This window comes from Ptychodera flava, chromosome 19 (genome assembly GCF_041260155.1).
Source record: "Ptychodera flava strain L36383 chromosome 19, AS_Pfla_20210202, whole genome shotgun sequence".
NCBI lineage: Eukaryota > Metazoa > Hemichordata > Enteropneusta > Ptychoderidae > Ptychodera > Ptychodera flava.
This window is the reverse complement of record NC_091946.1, coordinates 27,753,077-27,768,841: the sequence shown is the minus strand read 5'-3', so window position 1 is coordinate 27,768,841 and position 15,765 is coordinate 27,753,077. Positions and strand designations below refer to the sequence as shown.

The window sequence follows — 15,765 nt, the reverse complement described above, 5'->3', positions numbered from 1 at the left end:
AGGATGGAATTCCATCATAATGTATGTACATAATTACAACTAATTATAAGATACAATATTATTTTCTTATCGCATGTACATAATGAAAATTAATTATGATATACAATCTTATTTCCTTATCGCAGACTTACCTTGATGTTTTGAATTTTCAAGGTAAATGACCCGATACACGAAACAAGTATCTCAACATCAGAGTATTTAATCGTTTTTGCTTTCAGACACTATTTCTATTCAGGCGATGGACCCTACGATGAAAGTCACAATGTTAAAATTCCATATGTAACCTTAGAGCATACTTTGACTGGCAATGTGTTGGACAGAATCGGTGCATGGTGTGGTAAGCTTGAATATCCGGGAATCAATTACGATGAATGCCCCGATAGAAATGCCTGCCACTATCCAGATCCTGAAAGTAATGCTAAGTGCGCTTTCTGGCAGCAAGCATCCATTACGGTGAGCAAATGTCATAGGCAGCAAACAATCTGCATGTATTACTTTGAAAAAATATATTACAAACGGTTAATTCGCATGTTAGCCTGTATAAGAAGGCATGATATCTTAGTCTTTGAACATGACATCAAAGTTCCCATTGTCTGGATTGTTACGTAATATTGAACATTACGGAGCACAATTGCGAAAAGGGAGGTGCAAAAAGCAACATATGACGGTGCAATATGCTCTCTTTGATTCATACTCATGAACTGCTCGTGCCAGAACGACACATATCCAAACATCAAAATTGTCGAACGATTATTGATATAGTCCTTGTAAATACGATAGTAAATACGCTACGTTGATATTTTATTTTGTCATTTTATGTGATTAAAATCATGAATCAAACAAAAATAAAATATAATTGGTTCTCTCCACGTTCATTTACTTGTAAGAGTATTATTCTCTAACACCTTACTTTAGTGGCTGACAACTGCTTCTCTCAATGTGAAGATCGACATAAAGTAGCGTATGGTTAATTTCCCCATTTTCCTATTAAAATTAGATTGATTTTATTATTTTTCACAAGTTTGCAAAGCTAGCAGCTGGTGACGTGCAAGTGCTGTTGGACGGTGCCCCCAAAAATGGCGAAAAAGCTTTTCACCCAGAAAGGTATGTTCAAGTTTATGTTTGGAATTCGTGGCTCTTTGTGGCTGACCAAAGACACATTTACTATCGCTCTAATTTCCAATTTTGGAAACAAATTGCGAATACTTTAGGTTATACCATCTTGTATGCAAGTGTATAAGGCAAGTCACGAGTGGCTGGACAAGGCTTCACACTGTGCTACTATAAAGGTTAAATTTTATCATGAATATTCCCATCTGCTGGAAAATAAACCTATTTCCTTCCTTCGTCTTTGATTAATACAAGGACGCAATAATCTTTCAAGTTATAAGCATTTTCATAGTCGCCATTATTAAAAACGCCAAGATCTTCTGACATTCTTGGATAAAACATGTATACATTGACCTGGATTTACTTTAGGGATGTGTCTCTTTTAACCTTTACAGTCCACAGCTCTCTAGTTTAGGAAAAAGAAAAAGAAGTCTTTTTTAAGAAAAAAACTGTGATACATGTGTTATCTTTTCACCTACCATTGTCTTTGCCTGTAGGAAATGTAGTTAAGTGGGTCGTAAAAAAAATTAAACATGAGAATTCCGTCGCCAATGAGACCGCTTTGGCTTTAATAATAATAATAATAATAATAATAATAATAATAATAATAATAATTATTATTATTATTATTATTATTATTATTATTATTATTGCTTTAAAGCGCACAAAACTAATTCTCAGTATTATTCACATTACAATACAAATAACATATAAATATGATATGAAATCAATTCAAGCAATATAAAATTAAAGACTAAGTAATATTACATTGCCTAAAAGATGAGTTTTAAGACAATGTTCAAAAGATTCAAAAAACTGACCAAGACTGAGTATCAAAAGACAGCTAATTCCACAACAATGGACCAGCAATTGAAAATGCACGATAAGCATAATTACCTGTAGCTTCATTGGCGTCACGGCTGGTAAAAAGTATTTCTTCTAGATGAACGGGGAGCTAAGGTATATTTATATTCACCAACGATTTCACATATGGTGGACAAATAATTTGATTACAAAAAGCAAAGTTCTCAATTGATTCTCTCTCACTTGCAACAATAAAGTTGGAATAAAACGGGTGAGATGTGTTCACATTTCTTAGTGCGTTTCACGAGACGTGCGGCCGCATTCTGAACTGACTGGAGTTTTTCAAGCTGATAAATAGGAATGCATCAGGCTATTACAATAGTGCAGTCGTGAGGTAACAAAAGCGTGTATTAATTTCTGTGTGAATGGCGTATCTATCAAAGAACGAATTTTACATATTTTTATCAGGGCGAAACACGCAGATTTACAAGTGGCATTTACTTGACTTGCCCTAGAACCATTCAAATCAGGCAGAACACAAAGATCTTTTACCGATTTTGAGATTATCAAGTTTAATTAGGAGACATCGCTTTTAAAACGCGATGAAAAGTGAACTACCTCGGTCTTTTCATCATGTAAGATCAACATGTTTAACCTCATCATTTGACACACATTATAAAGGCATAATTCAAGATCAAACTTGACCTGACAAACATCACCGTCATCCAATTAACGACAGATGAGCGTGTTATTACCGATCAAGAAAGAGTGCAGACACGCGGGTTGATTGATTTTCACGCTGCTGAAGATTCTTTTAATTCAGTAGATCAATGAGTTTATCGGTGTCCGATGACTCTGGATCATTCATATCCGGCAATCAATAAGTGTCCAGTTGATGGAACGACGATTTCCAGCAGAGTTGAAAATTCTGAAAGGAAATCGTTCTTTGGATTTCGATGGACGATAAATTATGATCATACGTAAGCATTTAAACCATATTGTAGGCAAATATGAAGTTATTCATTGTAATTAAAGACATCTATTGTTTTGTCAGTTACTGTCAAGTTAGACCGTAAAACAAGTACAATACCTCCGCCTCGGCGATAAGATCATGGCTGTTGATGGACAGAAAAGCAGACATGGAAGACAAAATTTCTGCAGTAACAGGGTCACCCTTGTTCTTGAGCCATGTCTCCGTCACCATGAGATAAATACGTTTTTCTTCAATCGGTGTTGAAGCAATGATACCAATCTTATTGGTCAATAAGCGCACATTCCATAGAGCACCAGTTAATCTCAATCTTGTTTCATTTGAAGAATTACGCGGGATATTCACCAAAGTACAGAAAGATTTCCTGATCAGCTCGATGATTTCAGTCCAAGTATTCGATACTATATTTTCAATGGACCTTATTGCACGATGACGGACTCCGGCTTTGATTCCACGAGGATTAATTGCATGTTTTAATTTTTCGCGTGGCTTCGGCAACCTGTTGCGTCTCTGTGGTATTGTTCCGTCTCATTGACAGCAAGGCGCTAGAAGACTTGGTCAACGCCATGATGACCGACAACGAACACAAGATCCAGAAAGTTAGTCAAAATAATAAATAACCAGCAACAGGCTCGACATAGACAGCTAGCACAGATGGAGATGTAACGATACAGACTCAGTATAAAAAAACAACAGGATAACTAAAACCGCTAGAAAACGATAAGCTGAACAAAACACGTCGTGTCAGCTGGGATCAGCGCCCCCTCGAATGAGTTGTCATTTTTTTTCCTTTTACTAAAGGGAATCCAGACAGCTAATACATCAGCTATCAAAACAATCCACAATCACTGATATGCAGAATGTTCACCAGAACAAAGTTACATTGGACTTGCCATATTTTCCACTAAACTCCATTTTCTCCCAATTCTTGTTCAGTTTTGTATTTCATAACGAACTCATTTTTTAACATTACACTTATGGGAATTTTCCTCTCTATCATCCAATATTTATGTATTGACCATTTTCCGATCAATATAAGTTTTTAAAAAAATATTTTCATCCAGATTTCTGACTGACACTGGTGTGAAGGAACAGGTGAAAAATGCATCTAAGTTGTTCAAAGTTAAATCACTTCTGTTATAATTGCCTATAGCCTTTTAGCGACATCACAAAGAGAAATCTTTATCCTAACGAGTCAGCTAGTTCACAAATAGAACATTCCATCGAATCCATTTTTCCAGAAGAAGAGATACTTGTTATAGGGTAACAATCAATGCAATAATTTGCTCTGAAATTCCTGTAGGTTCCTTTCTTTTATGATAGTATAAATATTTTTCCAAACCATATACGCTGTACAAGCAATGACAATTGACATCTTTCAATAGAAACAAAAAAGGTACATTTCTGCTTCAATTTTCACAAATTAATTTTTCAGGTATTAATCAGGTAGATTGTGAGAGTCAGTGAGCCTATAATGAAGGTGGAGCTACACGTAGCCAACATAATTTTCTTCGAACCAATATTTCACATCAACGATGGCAAGGAACAACAAAGTTTAGTTTTGTAGAAATAATTTACTCGAAGGATGAGGGGTGTACATTCGGAAAAAAAACCCACCAATTTTGGCATAAATGATAAAAATTAACTTTAGTAAAAAAAATTGTTGATACCAGTTTCTAAAATTTAACATTTCAATTGAAACGAGAATATATGCAGAAAAAAACGACAATTTTGTTTTTCATTATCTATCCTCGTTCTAAATTGGCATGGGTTGGAAGACTGACACTCCAAAAAGTGATTAAAATCAGGATAATGAAAGTTAAAATGCCTCTTATTCAAAATTTAAGAACTTTATTGGAACACAAAGAGGTTGTTTTGTTAAATACTGTTTTAAGGACATAATGTGAAAACTTCAGAAAATTTGACTAGGCCAGAGTGGATTGAAATTCTTTAGAAATCGTTAAGTTAGGGGAACAGAGAAGCCAGGAAATTGGGTGATTTGCATGAGTTTTAGTTTCTTTCTCATCCAACTTACAAGCTAAAATTGAACCAAATTATTATTTTAATCTTGAATTGTCTTTGTAAAGACGATTTTGAGTAAAATACGCTGTGTAACCTGTAGTGCCATGTTAATATATGGGAAATAATACTGAATGGGGCGCTTAGAGGCGCTTTCATGCTATTTTTTATATTGTTATCCTAAAAGGAAAATGTGAAATGGATCAAAAAATATCACCGTAACCGCTTTCGTGCAGGAGTACCCGAAACAAGCAAAGTTAACAGAATGACTTTCACACGATATGTCAATTTCTCAACACTGCGTGCGTAAATCGCGACAGATTTATTACATTATGAGAATTTGACGTCTGATCTATCGCATTGTGTACCTTCGAATTTGTCAACATTGCGTTTAAAATCGTAGAGAAAAAGATATTTTTGTACCAGCCATCGACGAAACTCTACGCTGCTGTGAACTGTCACAATAATGTATGCGACGATGTGATTGCTCAATCGATACTTAACTGAACAACATCCTACACCGCCCGGAACAATTGTATTTTTGAGTGAACAATTGAGATAAGTGGTCATATTTACTAATAGCCTTTCTATGTATGATTTTATTTCAGTTATTTTAATCTGTACGAGCTACCAAATCTCGACAAAGACAAAGTGAAAACTATTCATATTCTAGTGATGTACTCGACTAAAAACATGTAAGTATAACGTGGCCGAGATATTTTATCCAGTACTTAATCTACTTAATTTGACGTGTATTCAATTTTGATCATTGTGCAATAGAAATATACGAAATATAAAAGTTAAAATCATTGCATAGTATGACGTAACTTACTTTTATGTTATCATGATACAGATTCCAGAGATATTTATTGACATAACATAGAAATTAATTCATTGAGTGTTTTCTTTTGAAATACATTTGAGAAAAAGCATGTGAACAGCACAAATTAAATTGATTTAATAAAGATTTATATGGTTACGTGCTGTTGATTTAAAGAAAGTAATATTTTAAAGGACCAAAAAATACGTAAAAAGTAAAACGCTACAAAAATAAACACCAACAAAAAAAAATATATATAATATATATATATATATATATATATATATATATATATATATATATATATATATATATATATATATATATATATATACCCTAAAGAAAGAGTGAGCAGACAGAATAGTATTGAAAAGTCAGCACTGACGACAATAGCTAATGGCTATCCTCAGCTTAAATTAGTATTCGCCTCGAAACTGATATTATGAGGTTATTACGAAAATACAGCAAAGGATGCAAAATAACATTGGCGAAGCGAAGGGTGATACGCGGCGCCAATGTACGAGTGCATCCTGCAGCGGTATTTTCGTGATAACCTCATTATTATACATCTTACATTCGTGACCGGGGCATTAAATTGTCAGAGTAGTGACCGTTTCCGTTTTTAGCTCACGTGTGTAAACACGTGGGCTAATGTCATAGCGATGTCTGTGTGTCTGTCCGTGTGTGTGTGTGTGTGTGTGTGTGTGTGTGTGTGTGTCTGTCTGTCTGTCTGTCTGTCTGTCTGTCTGTCTGTTTACACGATAACTCAAAAACGCCTGAACAGATTCAAGTCAGATTTGGTACACAGGTACCATATGCTCCTTGCAAGAACTGATTAGATTTTGGTTAGAGTGGCTTGCATATTAATGAAGTTAAGCAATATCATTTTTTCCGTACAATGGTTCCCTATGGAGACGGTAACGACAGTGTAGACATATATCAAGAAATACTGCAAAAAATTTCATGAAACTTTTCACAAATAATAATCTCAGAATATTATGATGATACTGTGAGTGTCATGTCAATTATCTTCTCATTTGCATATTTAATGAACTTTTGTTATTAGTGAGATAACTCCTGCACCAAACTTGATGATACTTGCAACAAATATTGATCTGATATATATCTTATTATACTTAGAAGCATTGGGCAGTGTCAAGTTAATAAATAGGTCATTTGCATATTTTATGAAGTTTTGTAATTAGTGATATAACTCCGAAATAACTGCACCAAATGTGATGAAATCTGCTGCAGATACTGATCCGACAGATATCTAACTGTGGTGTAAAGCATTTAGTATTGTGAAATTAATTAAGGGTTCATTTGCATATTTAATGAACTTTGTAATTAGGTATATAACTCTGAAATTACGGCACCCAAGTCAGTGAAATTTGGTACAGATATTGTTTTGATAAAGATCTAATTGTACTGAGAAGCATTTGGCAGTGTCAAGTTAACAAATAGGTCATTTGCATATTTTATGAAGTTTTGTAATTAGTGATATAACTCTAAAATAACTGCACCACATTTGATGAAATCTGCTGCAGATACTGATCCGACAGATATATAATGGTGTGTAGAGCATTTAGTTGTGTGAAAATTACAGCGTTAAATTGGATGAAACTTGCCACAGATGTTGATCTGATAAATATCCAATTGTACTGAGAAGCATTGAGCAGTGTCAAGTTAATAATTAGCTCATTTGCATATTTCATGAAGTTTTATAATTAGTCATATAACTCCGAAATAACTGCATCAAATGTGATGAAAACTGCTGCATATACTGATCAGACAGATATCTAACTGTGTTATAAAGCATTTAGTAGTGTAAAGTTAATTAAGGGTTCATTTGCATATTTAATAAACTTTGTAATTAGGTATATAACTCTGAAATTACGGCACCAAATTTTGTGAAACGTGCTACAGATATTGATTTGATAAATATATTTAATTGTGCTATGAATCATTGAAAAGTGTCAAGTTAATTTAGGGTTAATTTGCATATTTAATGAACTTTCTAATTAGTGACATTACTCTAAAATTACAGCATTAAATTAAATAAAACGTGCTACAAATGTTGATCTGATGGATATCTAATTGTCCCATGAAGCATTGAGCAGTGTCAAGTTAATTAACAGCTCATTTGCATATTAAATAAAGTTTTGTAATTAGTGATTAAACTCTGAGAGTACTGTGCGATATTGAAAAAAAACCTGCTACATATAGTGATAACATATATCTTATTGTTCTATATGAAGTGTACTACTATTAATGAACCTGTTGTAAAACACGTGAGCATATTCAGTTCTGGTTTATTTATAGCGCAAGTGTGGAACGCTATCTCGGACGCGCTTCTGTAAGTTCTTGATAGTATGTGTGCACTACACACGTACTTACAGAGCGCGGTCGAGACATGTTCTGGCACTCGTCCAACGAGTCCCTTGAAATCGTTCAACAGTAAACGCGCAGTTACAGCCGCAGGGGATGGGGCGCCTGGAAACCGTACGTGTTACCGAACAGGCGTTCCGTATGGCATTTTTAGCGCACGCAAAATTCTATTTTCTCGATGGTAGATGTATAATAAAATTATGTAGCTGCTGATCAAACCTTCCTTAAAGAAACTTTTAAATTTTACATGTTCTTCGACTCTTTCAACACCCCTGAGGTTAGTTGTTTTAATTGTGTTTAAACAGAACCAATCGCTCAGCTAGCAAAACCAGTGGCATATATACTGCTCACTAATGTGAAGAATCCACTCCGTTGAACAGTATTAATGGCAAATCGGTTCCAAGCGATGATTTTTTTGTTAGTTACAATTCAGAAAGAAAGCGAACCCCGATCGGATACCTATCGCCAAGAGCTGTAGAGGATACTACGGTTGAAGATCGATGGACCCCGACCTGTTTAATTAATTAGTCATGCAATCTGTCAACAGATTTCTGAGAAGTGTATGTTTGTGTTTATGTGTGCGGTTAGCATTACTATTTTCCCTTTGTTGTGGGTATTTTTTAACTACCGCCACCACGGTTGACTTTTCAAAAGTTCAGTTTTCTCTCTTTTTTCCCAAAGTCAAAAAGCATATCAATTAGCTTCCTAGTAATTGTCCATGTTCTTAGTTGATATTTTAATTTTTCATGTGAACTGATAATGTTTTCGATTTCTATATTTTTAGTCGAGTTCATAATTCAGGCGTTTATACTTCTCAGAAATGAAGTATCACTCTTTTGCTGTTCCGGCAAGGGTTTGGCGCAGGGTTCTTAATCCATGATATACTAAAACGTTTTAAACATAGTCGAAAGCTGCAAGTTGACGTGAACCGAATTGTATTTATCTTATACAGAATAGAAACGTGTAGTACAGGCTCAATCAAGGAACTCCAAAACAAAATCAGCAGAACGTTCAAATACGGCTATACGTGTAAGAACTTTACGTGAGTATTGGATTTTCAGTCAAGAAATTGTCATGCGTCTATTATACCATAACTGTCATAACTCTTTACTCCTTATGAAATTCTGTTTCATATGTTATTGAAGAAAAGCTAAACGTATCGTCCTAGGCTATTAAAGAGATTTTATCTTCAACACTTCGCTCAAAATTGGCGAAAGTAACGTATCTCGCAATGTCGTAATACGAAAGCATAATTCGTAGGGTTCATCACCCAGCTGTCGAGCGCTTTAATATATTTCGTCAAACCCATACTTGTGTCCAAGTAATAAAAATCATATCATTTTAATGTTTCTGAAAGTTATGTAACTGTTTTCAAAGATTTGACGAACCTCAGTCATGATCAGGTAGAAGTAATGTTTAGCAAATTAACGAGTCACCGCCTAGAAGCATTAGTTTCAATTTTGAAATAATTTGTAAAATACAGGGGATAGACGTTTTTCGTGTTGATATTCAGCACGTGAACAATTTTAAGGTCGGCAGTTCTTGAAAACGTGTTCGTCTCTAAAGGGTGCAATGGCGATCAAAAGACAAATATACAGCCTATGCTATAAGATATTACCTCGAGCTCCAGCATTTTCATGGTAAACTGGCAGCAAACTATATTCAAGGGATAACAAAACGACGTAGCTGTTGTCGGCAAGAGCTTGTTGAATCAACGGTATATATTCAGAAGTTTTGTTAGGACGATGTAACTCACCACGAAATTTGATTAAAAGACAGATATAAATAAACAGATAAAATGTTAAAATAGTCAGGTTAATGAGCTTTGTTTTGTTGGGAGTTTAAGGATTTACCACGGCACGCTTTTATTTTATTTTATTTTAGGGGATTCGACGCCGTTGATGAACATAGTGGCCGAAGAGCAATCGATGACACTGCTAACTGTTACTTTCCTTGCACCGCTTCTTCTGTCGGATTGAATTTTGTTATGTTGTTGATTTGTACATTATGTGCTTTGGTAGAAATTAACAAGCAATGAAAACCTGTGGGGTACATTTTGATAAATTTGCGGTCGAAATAGTTTCTCGTTAGTATGATATCAATTTTTCGTTTAACTCTCGCAATGCAATTCACCAGCCCTCAGTGTGACTTTTGAAAAGCATTTAATACAATCATGTAGCTCTTTAATATAAAATGGCGTATTTTATGCCCTGCGCTGTTTATTATCTACACAAAAGTAATTACATCATAGAAGTATATTCATGCGCCCATACAGTGATCTGATTGGTCGAAACAAGGAAAATACTTTATCCAACGTATAAGCTCTGAACTAGCAAAAAGTTTGGTTGTTTTTTGTTATTTTTTTATAGTTTACTCAATAATTTAAATACTATGATATAATGTAATTGTAATAAACCACTTCAGCAATGGTTATTCAACTTAATTACAAGTTTATCTATCGCTCACGGATATGTCTTCAAATTGAACTGGTCAAGTCTCGGTCTCGAGGTATACCTCTGTCAATGTGGTTTATTGCTTAATTATTCCACATGTTCTTTAGCTGGAGTTTGGTCTGGATTTAAATGAATAATCCACATGTTTTCTGTTTTTATTTTTGATAGGCTTCTGATGATATATTTGCTTTTGTTGTCCCATTACCTTCCAGCTCTGAAAAAACATATATAACGACTTTGAAAACAACGTATTTTCTACCCTTGGTTGATAGCACTGCTGATGGACAGAATTGGCTCCGAAGCTGTCTTTCACCCAATTTAAGCCATTTGTTCATCGCTTTGATAAAGTTTGTGTGTCTAATGTGAGATAGTGAGTGTAAAAGCGTGTGTCCTTCATGATCTTTACAGCGAGCGGAGGGGACTCAGTCAGAAAAATTGTAACGACTTAGCGCGGTTATTGAACCTCTCTTTTTTAGAGTGGGGATTTGGCCGAGCGTTCTGTCTATGGCTTTCCGGTAGGTGACTGCCTGCCGTATGTTGTGAGTTCTAACCTATGGAAAACATCGTGTTTGTAAACAAATTGCAACATAAATGATGTGCTTGTGTAAGGTAACGTCAATGCAGTTCATATCATGTGGAAACACAGTACCACACATGAGTAAACATAATAATACAATTTAAACACTGACAAAGTACCAAATTTTAAAACAGACTGCAAGACAGGAGTTACTCAATTTTTACTTGGGTAGAAGAATATTTAAAAACTAGAAAAGATAATCAAACTCGTTCTCGACGACATTTTTCTTCTGTGTAATCCGCATTCTCTGTATCTACAGTATGAAACTCTTTGATCTTCTCTGCGTAAAGCACAATAAAACGAAAATTATTACAGTACATCAATTAAACTGTGTCCGGTTTCCTTTCCCATGTCATTGTCTAACAATGTTGTGAATAGCCGACATTGCTGTGTATCCGTAGCAATAACTGAAGATCTTATATAGACGTAAAGGGGTTTCAATAGTTCAGTTAATCGTTTGTTTATTTACTCCGTCAGTCAATGGGAAAAAACCCAATGTGCATGCTGAGGGTCTCATAACCTACGTATACACTACCCTACTTAAGCAATGGCAAGCAAAATGTCTTGCTAAGACCATAGTATCATACCGGAGTCTTACCCTTTGAAAATGAACCCACTACTCTGGCCACATTCGGGTCTCGGACTCATTCATGTCCTTCCAGAGCTCGTGACCAAAGGCTAAAATTTATTGAAATGTCTAGCTCAACAAATGCTCAGCCAGCAAAGCCTGGGGTATATATACTGCTCACTTGAAGAGAAGCATTCATTCCGTTGAACAGTATTAATGGCAAGCGATGATTTAATTAATCAATTTCAATGCTGAAATAGAGCGAACCACGATCGGATTCCCATCGCCAAGACCTGTAGGGGATTCGTCGGTTGAAGATCACTGAAACCGGACCTATTTAATCAATAAGTCATGCAAGCTGCCAAAAGATTTCTGAGAAGTGTATCTTTGTGTTTATGTGTGCGATTAGCATTACTATTTTTCCTTTGTTGTGAGTATTTTTTTAACTAGCGCCACCACGGTTGACTTTTCAAAAGTTCAGTTTTCTCTCTTTTTTCCCCCACAGTCAAGGTTCCCAGTAGAGGTAAAAATGGATATTGAGGCAAAATGTGAAACGGGCTTTAATAATTATCTTATGACACTTTCGCTTAAAATACGGGGCAAGTTCAAAATTATCTCCCTCTGATAAGGATGTTTAGACTTAAGAGAAAAAGGTCATTGTCCCTCTTTGGGTAAGAGTTACAACACCGAATGGTGTGATTGTAAACTTGAGCGTCACGTAATATGTACTTTCTCTTTTGCTTTTTATTCGGAGAATGACCTCTGTTTAGAATCAAATTCAGTAAACGTGAATGTATTGTCTAGAGACCCCTTTAAGAAGGTACCCTCTTACCTAGACCTGTTCCCTTTGTAACCTCTCAACTTTGCGTAGTGTTTAAACAACGAGTGAACGTCCTCTATTGCCGATATCCTGAACACACTACATGTTTACTTCTACGATATCTGTGATAACAGACTCTGATTCATATACTTCCCGAACAAGTACTCCTTCGAGTTGTTCTCTACCCACGCGACCGAACGACAACTGACACACTCCAATTACTCATCAGGTATGGTAATCCTTCTTTACTTGCTAATGTGTCTTGTAGATTCAATCGTGATTTTAAGGACGCTATAACGTCCAATGATAGATTTTAACTTTTGCTAATACTTTACTTAAAACATTTTAAATTACAGTTCTCTTTCATCATAAAGATCAATGAAAGCACCGTCATTTTACAATTTTTGAATTTACCGAAACTTGCAATTCAACCTTATCCCTGTTCTTTGTGTTATCTTCATGGGGCGACACATTTATATGATCATTGCAAACAGATTATCATCATCAATACCACATAAAAAGCCATAACCCTACATTCGCTGCATAGCCCTCATGACCTTGCACTATTCAATGATTCATATACGCGTCTACCAAATCAGGCGAGAGCAACTGATCTAGCCGGGCGATTGCGTAGTGAACCTCGTCAGCCACGACGGCTGGCTGAGTGGAACTCACTGTTTGAGTTCTGTGTCCAAGCAGTTTATTGCTTTAATGCCTAGCCGTCGTGGGGCTATAAGAGAGTCCCACAATAACTCTTGTCATTATCACCATCATCATCATCGTCGATCATAACCACGTGCACCACCACCGCCACCACCACCACGACCATCATCATCATCATCATCATCATCATCATCATCATTATTATCATCATCATCAGCAGCATTCGTCCCCTCATCGTTGAAGATAAAATCTGCATATTTTAATGTGCCGATATACATATTCGAGCCCTCTCGTCCGTAGGAAGCAAGTTACACCTTGTTAAAACAAGTGACACGTTGTTTTAAATCTTTTTATTTTCTGGGCAAGGCGTATACCTATTTCTTTTGTTCTCCTGGAACATTTGAATTACATTTTCAGTTAAACTCTTCCTGGTCGCCGAGAAAAGTAAATTTATTTTAACATAGCATTTAAGGAAAATGTGAAATGGGCTGGAATTTTCCTCGGTTGGCATGGAAGCCGGTGAGTCATTTACAGCTTTAAAGACTGGGCGAGTTCAAAGTTATGTCCTTCCGATTAAGAACACTTAGGATAACCACCATGTGGAAAAAGGTCACTGCCTCTCTTCAGTTAACAGCAATAACAACGAATGTAATATGTGTAACTGTAGTCCTGAAAAGCAGTAATATGTTCTTTCCGTTTTGCTTTTAATTCGGAGAATGAGCTGTTTATAATTGAAATTGAAACGTGAACATATTGTCTCTTGACCACTTGAAAAGGCGTCCTCTCATCTAGACCTGGTGCTAACAAAAGTTCCCTTTTGACCTCTCATAATTTCATAATGTGTACAAAGCGAGTAAACCGATATGCTGAACACAGAGATTTTACTTCTACGATATCAGTGATAACGGACTCTGATTCAAATAATTCCGCAAGTAGTCCCTCAAGTTGTTCTCCACTCACACGATCGAAAGACAACTAACATACTCCAATTACTCATCAGGTACGGTAATCCCTCTTTACTTGCTATTATGGCTGGTAGATTCAATTGTGATTTTTAAGGGCGTACAAGTTTCAATGATAGTTTGAACTTTTGCCAATAGTTTACTGAAAACTTTTGAAATTACAGTTCTATTTCATGATAAACATCAACGAAAGTATCGTCATTTTTTTCAATTTTAGAATGAGGAAATTACCGAAACTTGCTATTCACTTGATCCCTGTTCTTTGTGCTATCTTTATGGAGAGAATATGACGCCATATATACTGATAAAAAGGGATGCTTAATTCAATTTTCGCAAGATGTAGGCAAGTGAACGATTGCCAAATTTAGAGAGCTTGTACATGTGTTGCTCTGATGCCCATTAAATCTTAATGTGCGAACAGAGCTTAACAGAAGTGGTTTCAGCTCACGGAAATACTGAGAGAGATTAAATTACCCAATCCCTTCGCTATAATACAAAAAACCTCTTAATAATATGCGAAGTATCAGGAATTAGCATTTCCTGACGTATCATTTCATATTTAAAATAAGCAGATCGTATGCTATGATTCAAGCTTAATATTCAATGGTAAAATGAAAACGATTATTCCCTGTCTTTCATACCCAGGTGTGCAGACCGGAGACGTCTAAAACTGTTCCTTCAATAGGCCAAACCCGGAATTCGAATCGACCACGGTACAAACAAAGCCATGTGCGCAAACGTGCACAGACGTACGTGTATTTCCATACGCGTTCAGTACACATGTGGGTTTGTTTGTACCGGCATCACGTGATTATTTGGGCGTGCTGAGTATGTAGAACGGCGTACGCATCGCGTCCTTTTTATTCCGGAGTAGAACCATTAATACTGACAAAATCATCTCTCTCATATCGTCACTGAGGTGATGTTTTCGTTTTTCGGAGAGTTTTGGATCTTTGACTAAAAAGATTAAAGGATCGTAAAATCATGACATTTACACTGTCTGTTTACAATATTGGCGGACACGACGGCGCCGATGTGGTCCATACTGAATTCAATAAGAGTAGAAAAACATGAGCCGCCATATATGGCACTCCTTTGTCACAGACTATTACAGCGTGATTTATGTCTGCTCGATGAACCTTGTCCGTGCTCGATGACCATTGCAGAGGCTCGAACGTCGACGCATTTGAATATCTGGGGTAAAATTAGCCAAAGTACGGCCATCGAACTATCACATGTGTTGCCAGACGCAAGACCACAGATTAAATTCGACATTCGGGCAGTTACGTATCCTTTGGGGAAGTATTAGCTTCAACTATAGTGTCAACTCATAACGTCATCTATTTTCATCGAGAGGAGCCTCAACCCTAATAATCATGATTATCCCTACTTGTGTTAACTCACCATCTCATCTGTCAAATATGACACAACGTAACATTTCATTCTTCTCATCAGGAAAACGCCTGGTCAAATTCACAACTCGTTGAAATGTTTTATCAAAAATAGGCAAAGAGAAATTGGGCCATAAAAAACTAGCCTTATTTATTAGTTTGAAGTGTTCGATTGTTGGCCATGCTGCCACAGGGTGCC

General features: G+C 36.0%; 1 protein-coding gene and 1 long non-coding RNA gene across 2 annotated transcripts in view; one reads left to right on the top strand and one right to left on the bottom strand.

The window, feature by feature from the left end:
- LOC139119141 (uncharacterized) overlaps nt 1-15,765 on the bottom strand; it is a 204,347-nt gene that overhangs the window by 166,310 nt on the left and 22,272 nt on the right. The window lies entirely within an intron of this gene.
- On the top strand, nt 4-10,575 carry LOC139118740 (ADP-ribosyl cyclase/cyclic ADP-ribose hydrolase-like). The gene is made up of 6 exons (XM_070682164.1): nt 4-21; nt 154-453; nt 1,022-1,104; nt 5,533-5,619; nt 9,085-9,174; nt 10,017-10,575. The coding sequence occupies exons 1-6, from the start codon at nt 4-6 to the stop codon at nt 10,168-10,170; spliced, it is 732 nt and encodes a 243-aa protein (XP_070538265.1). The 3' UTR covers nt 10,171-10,575.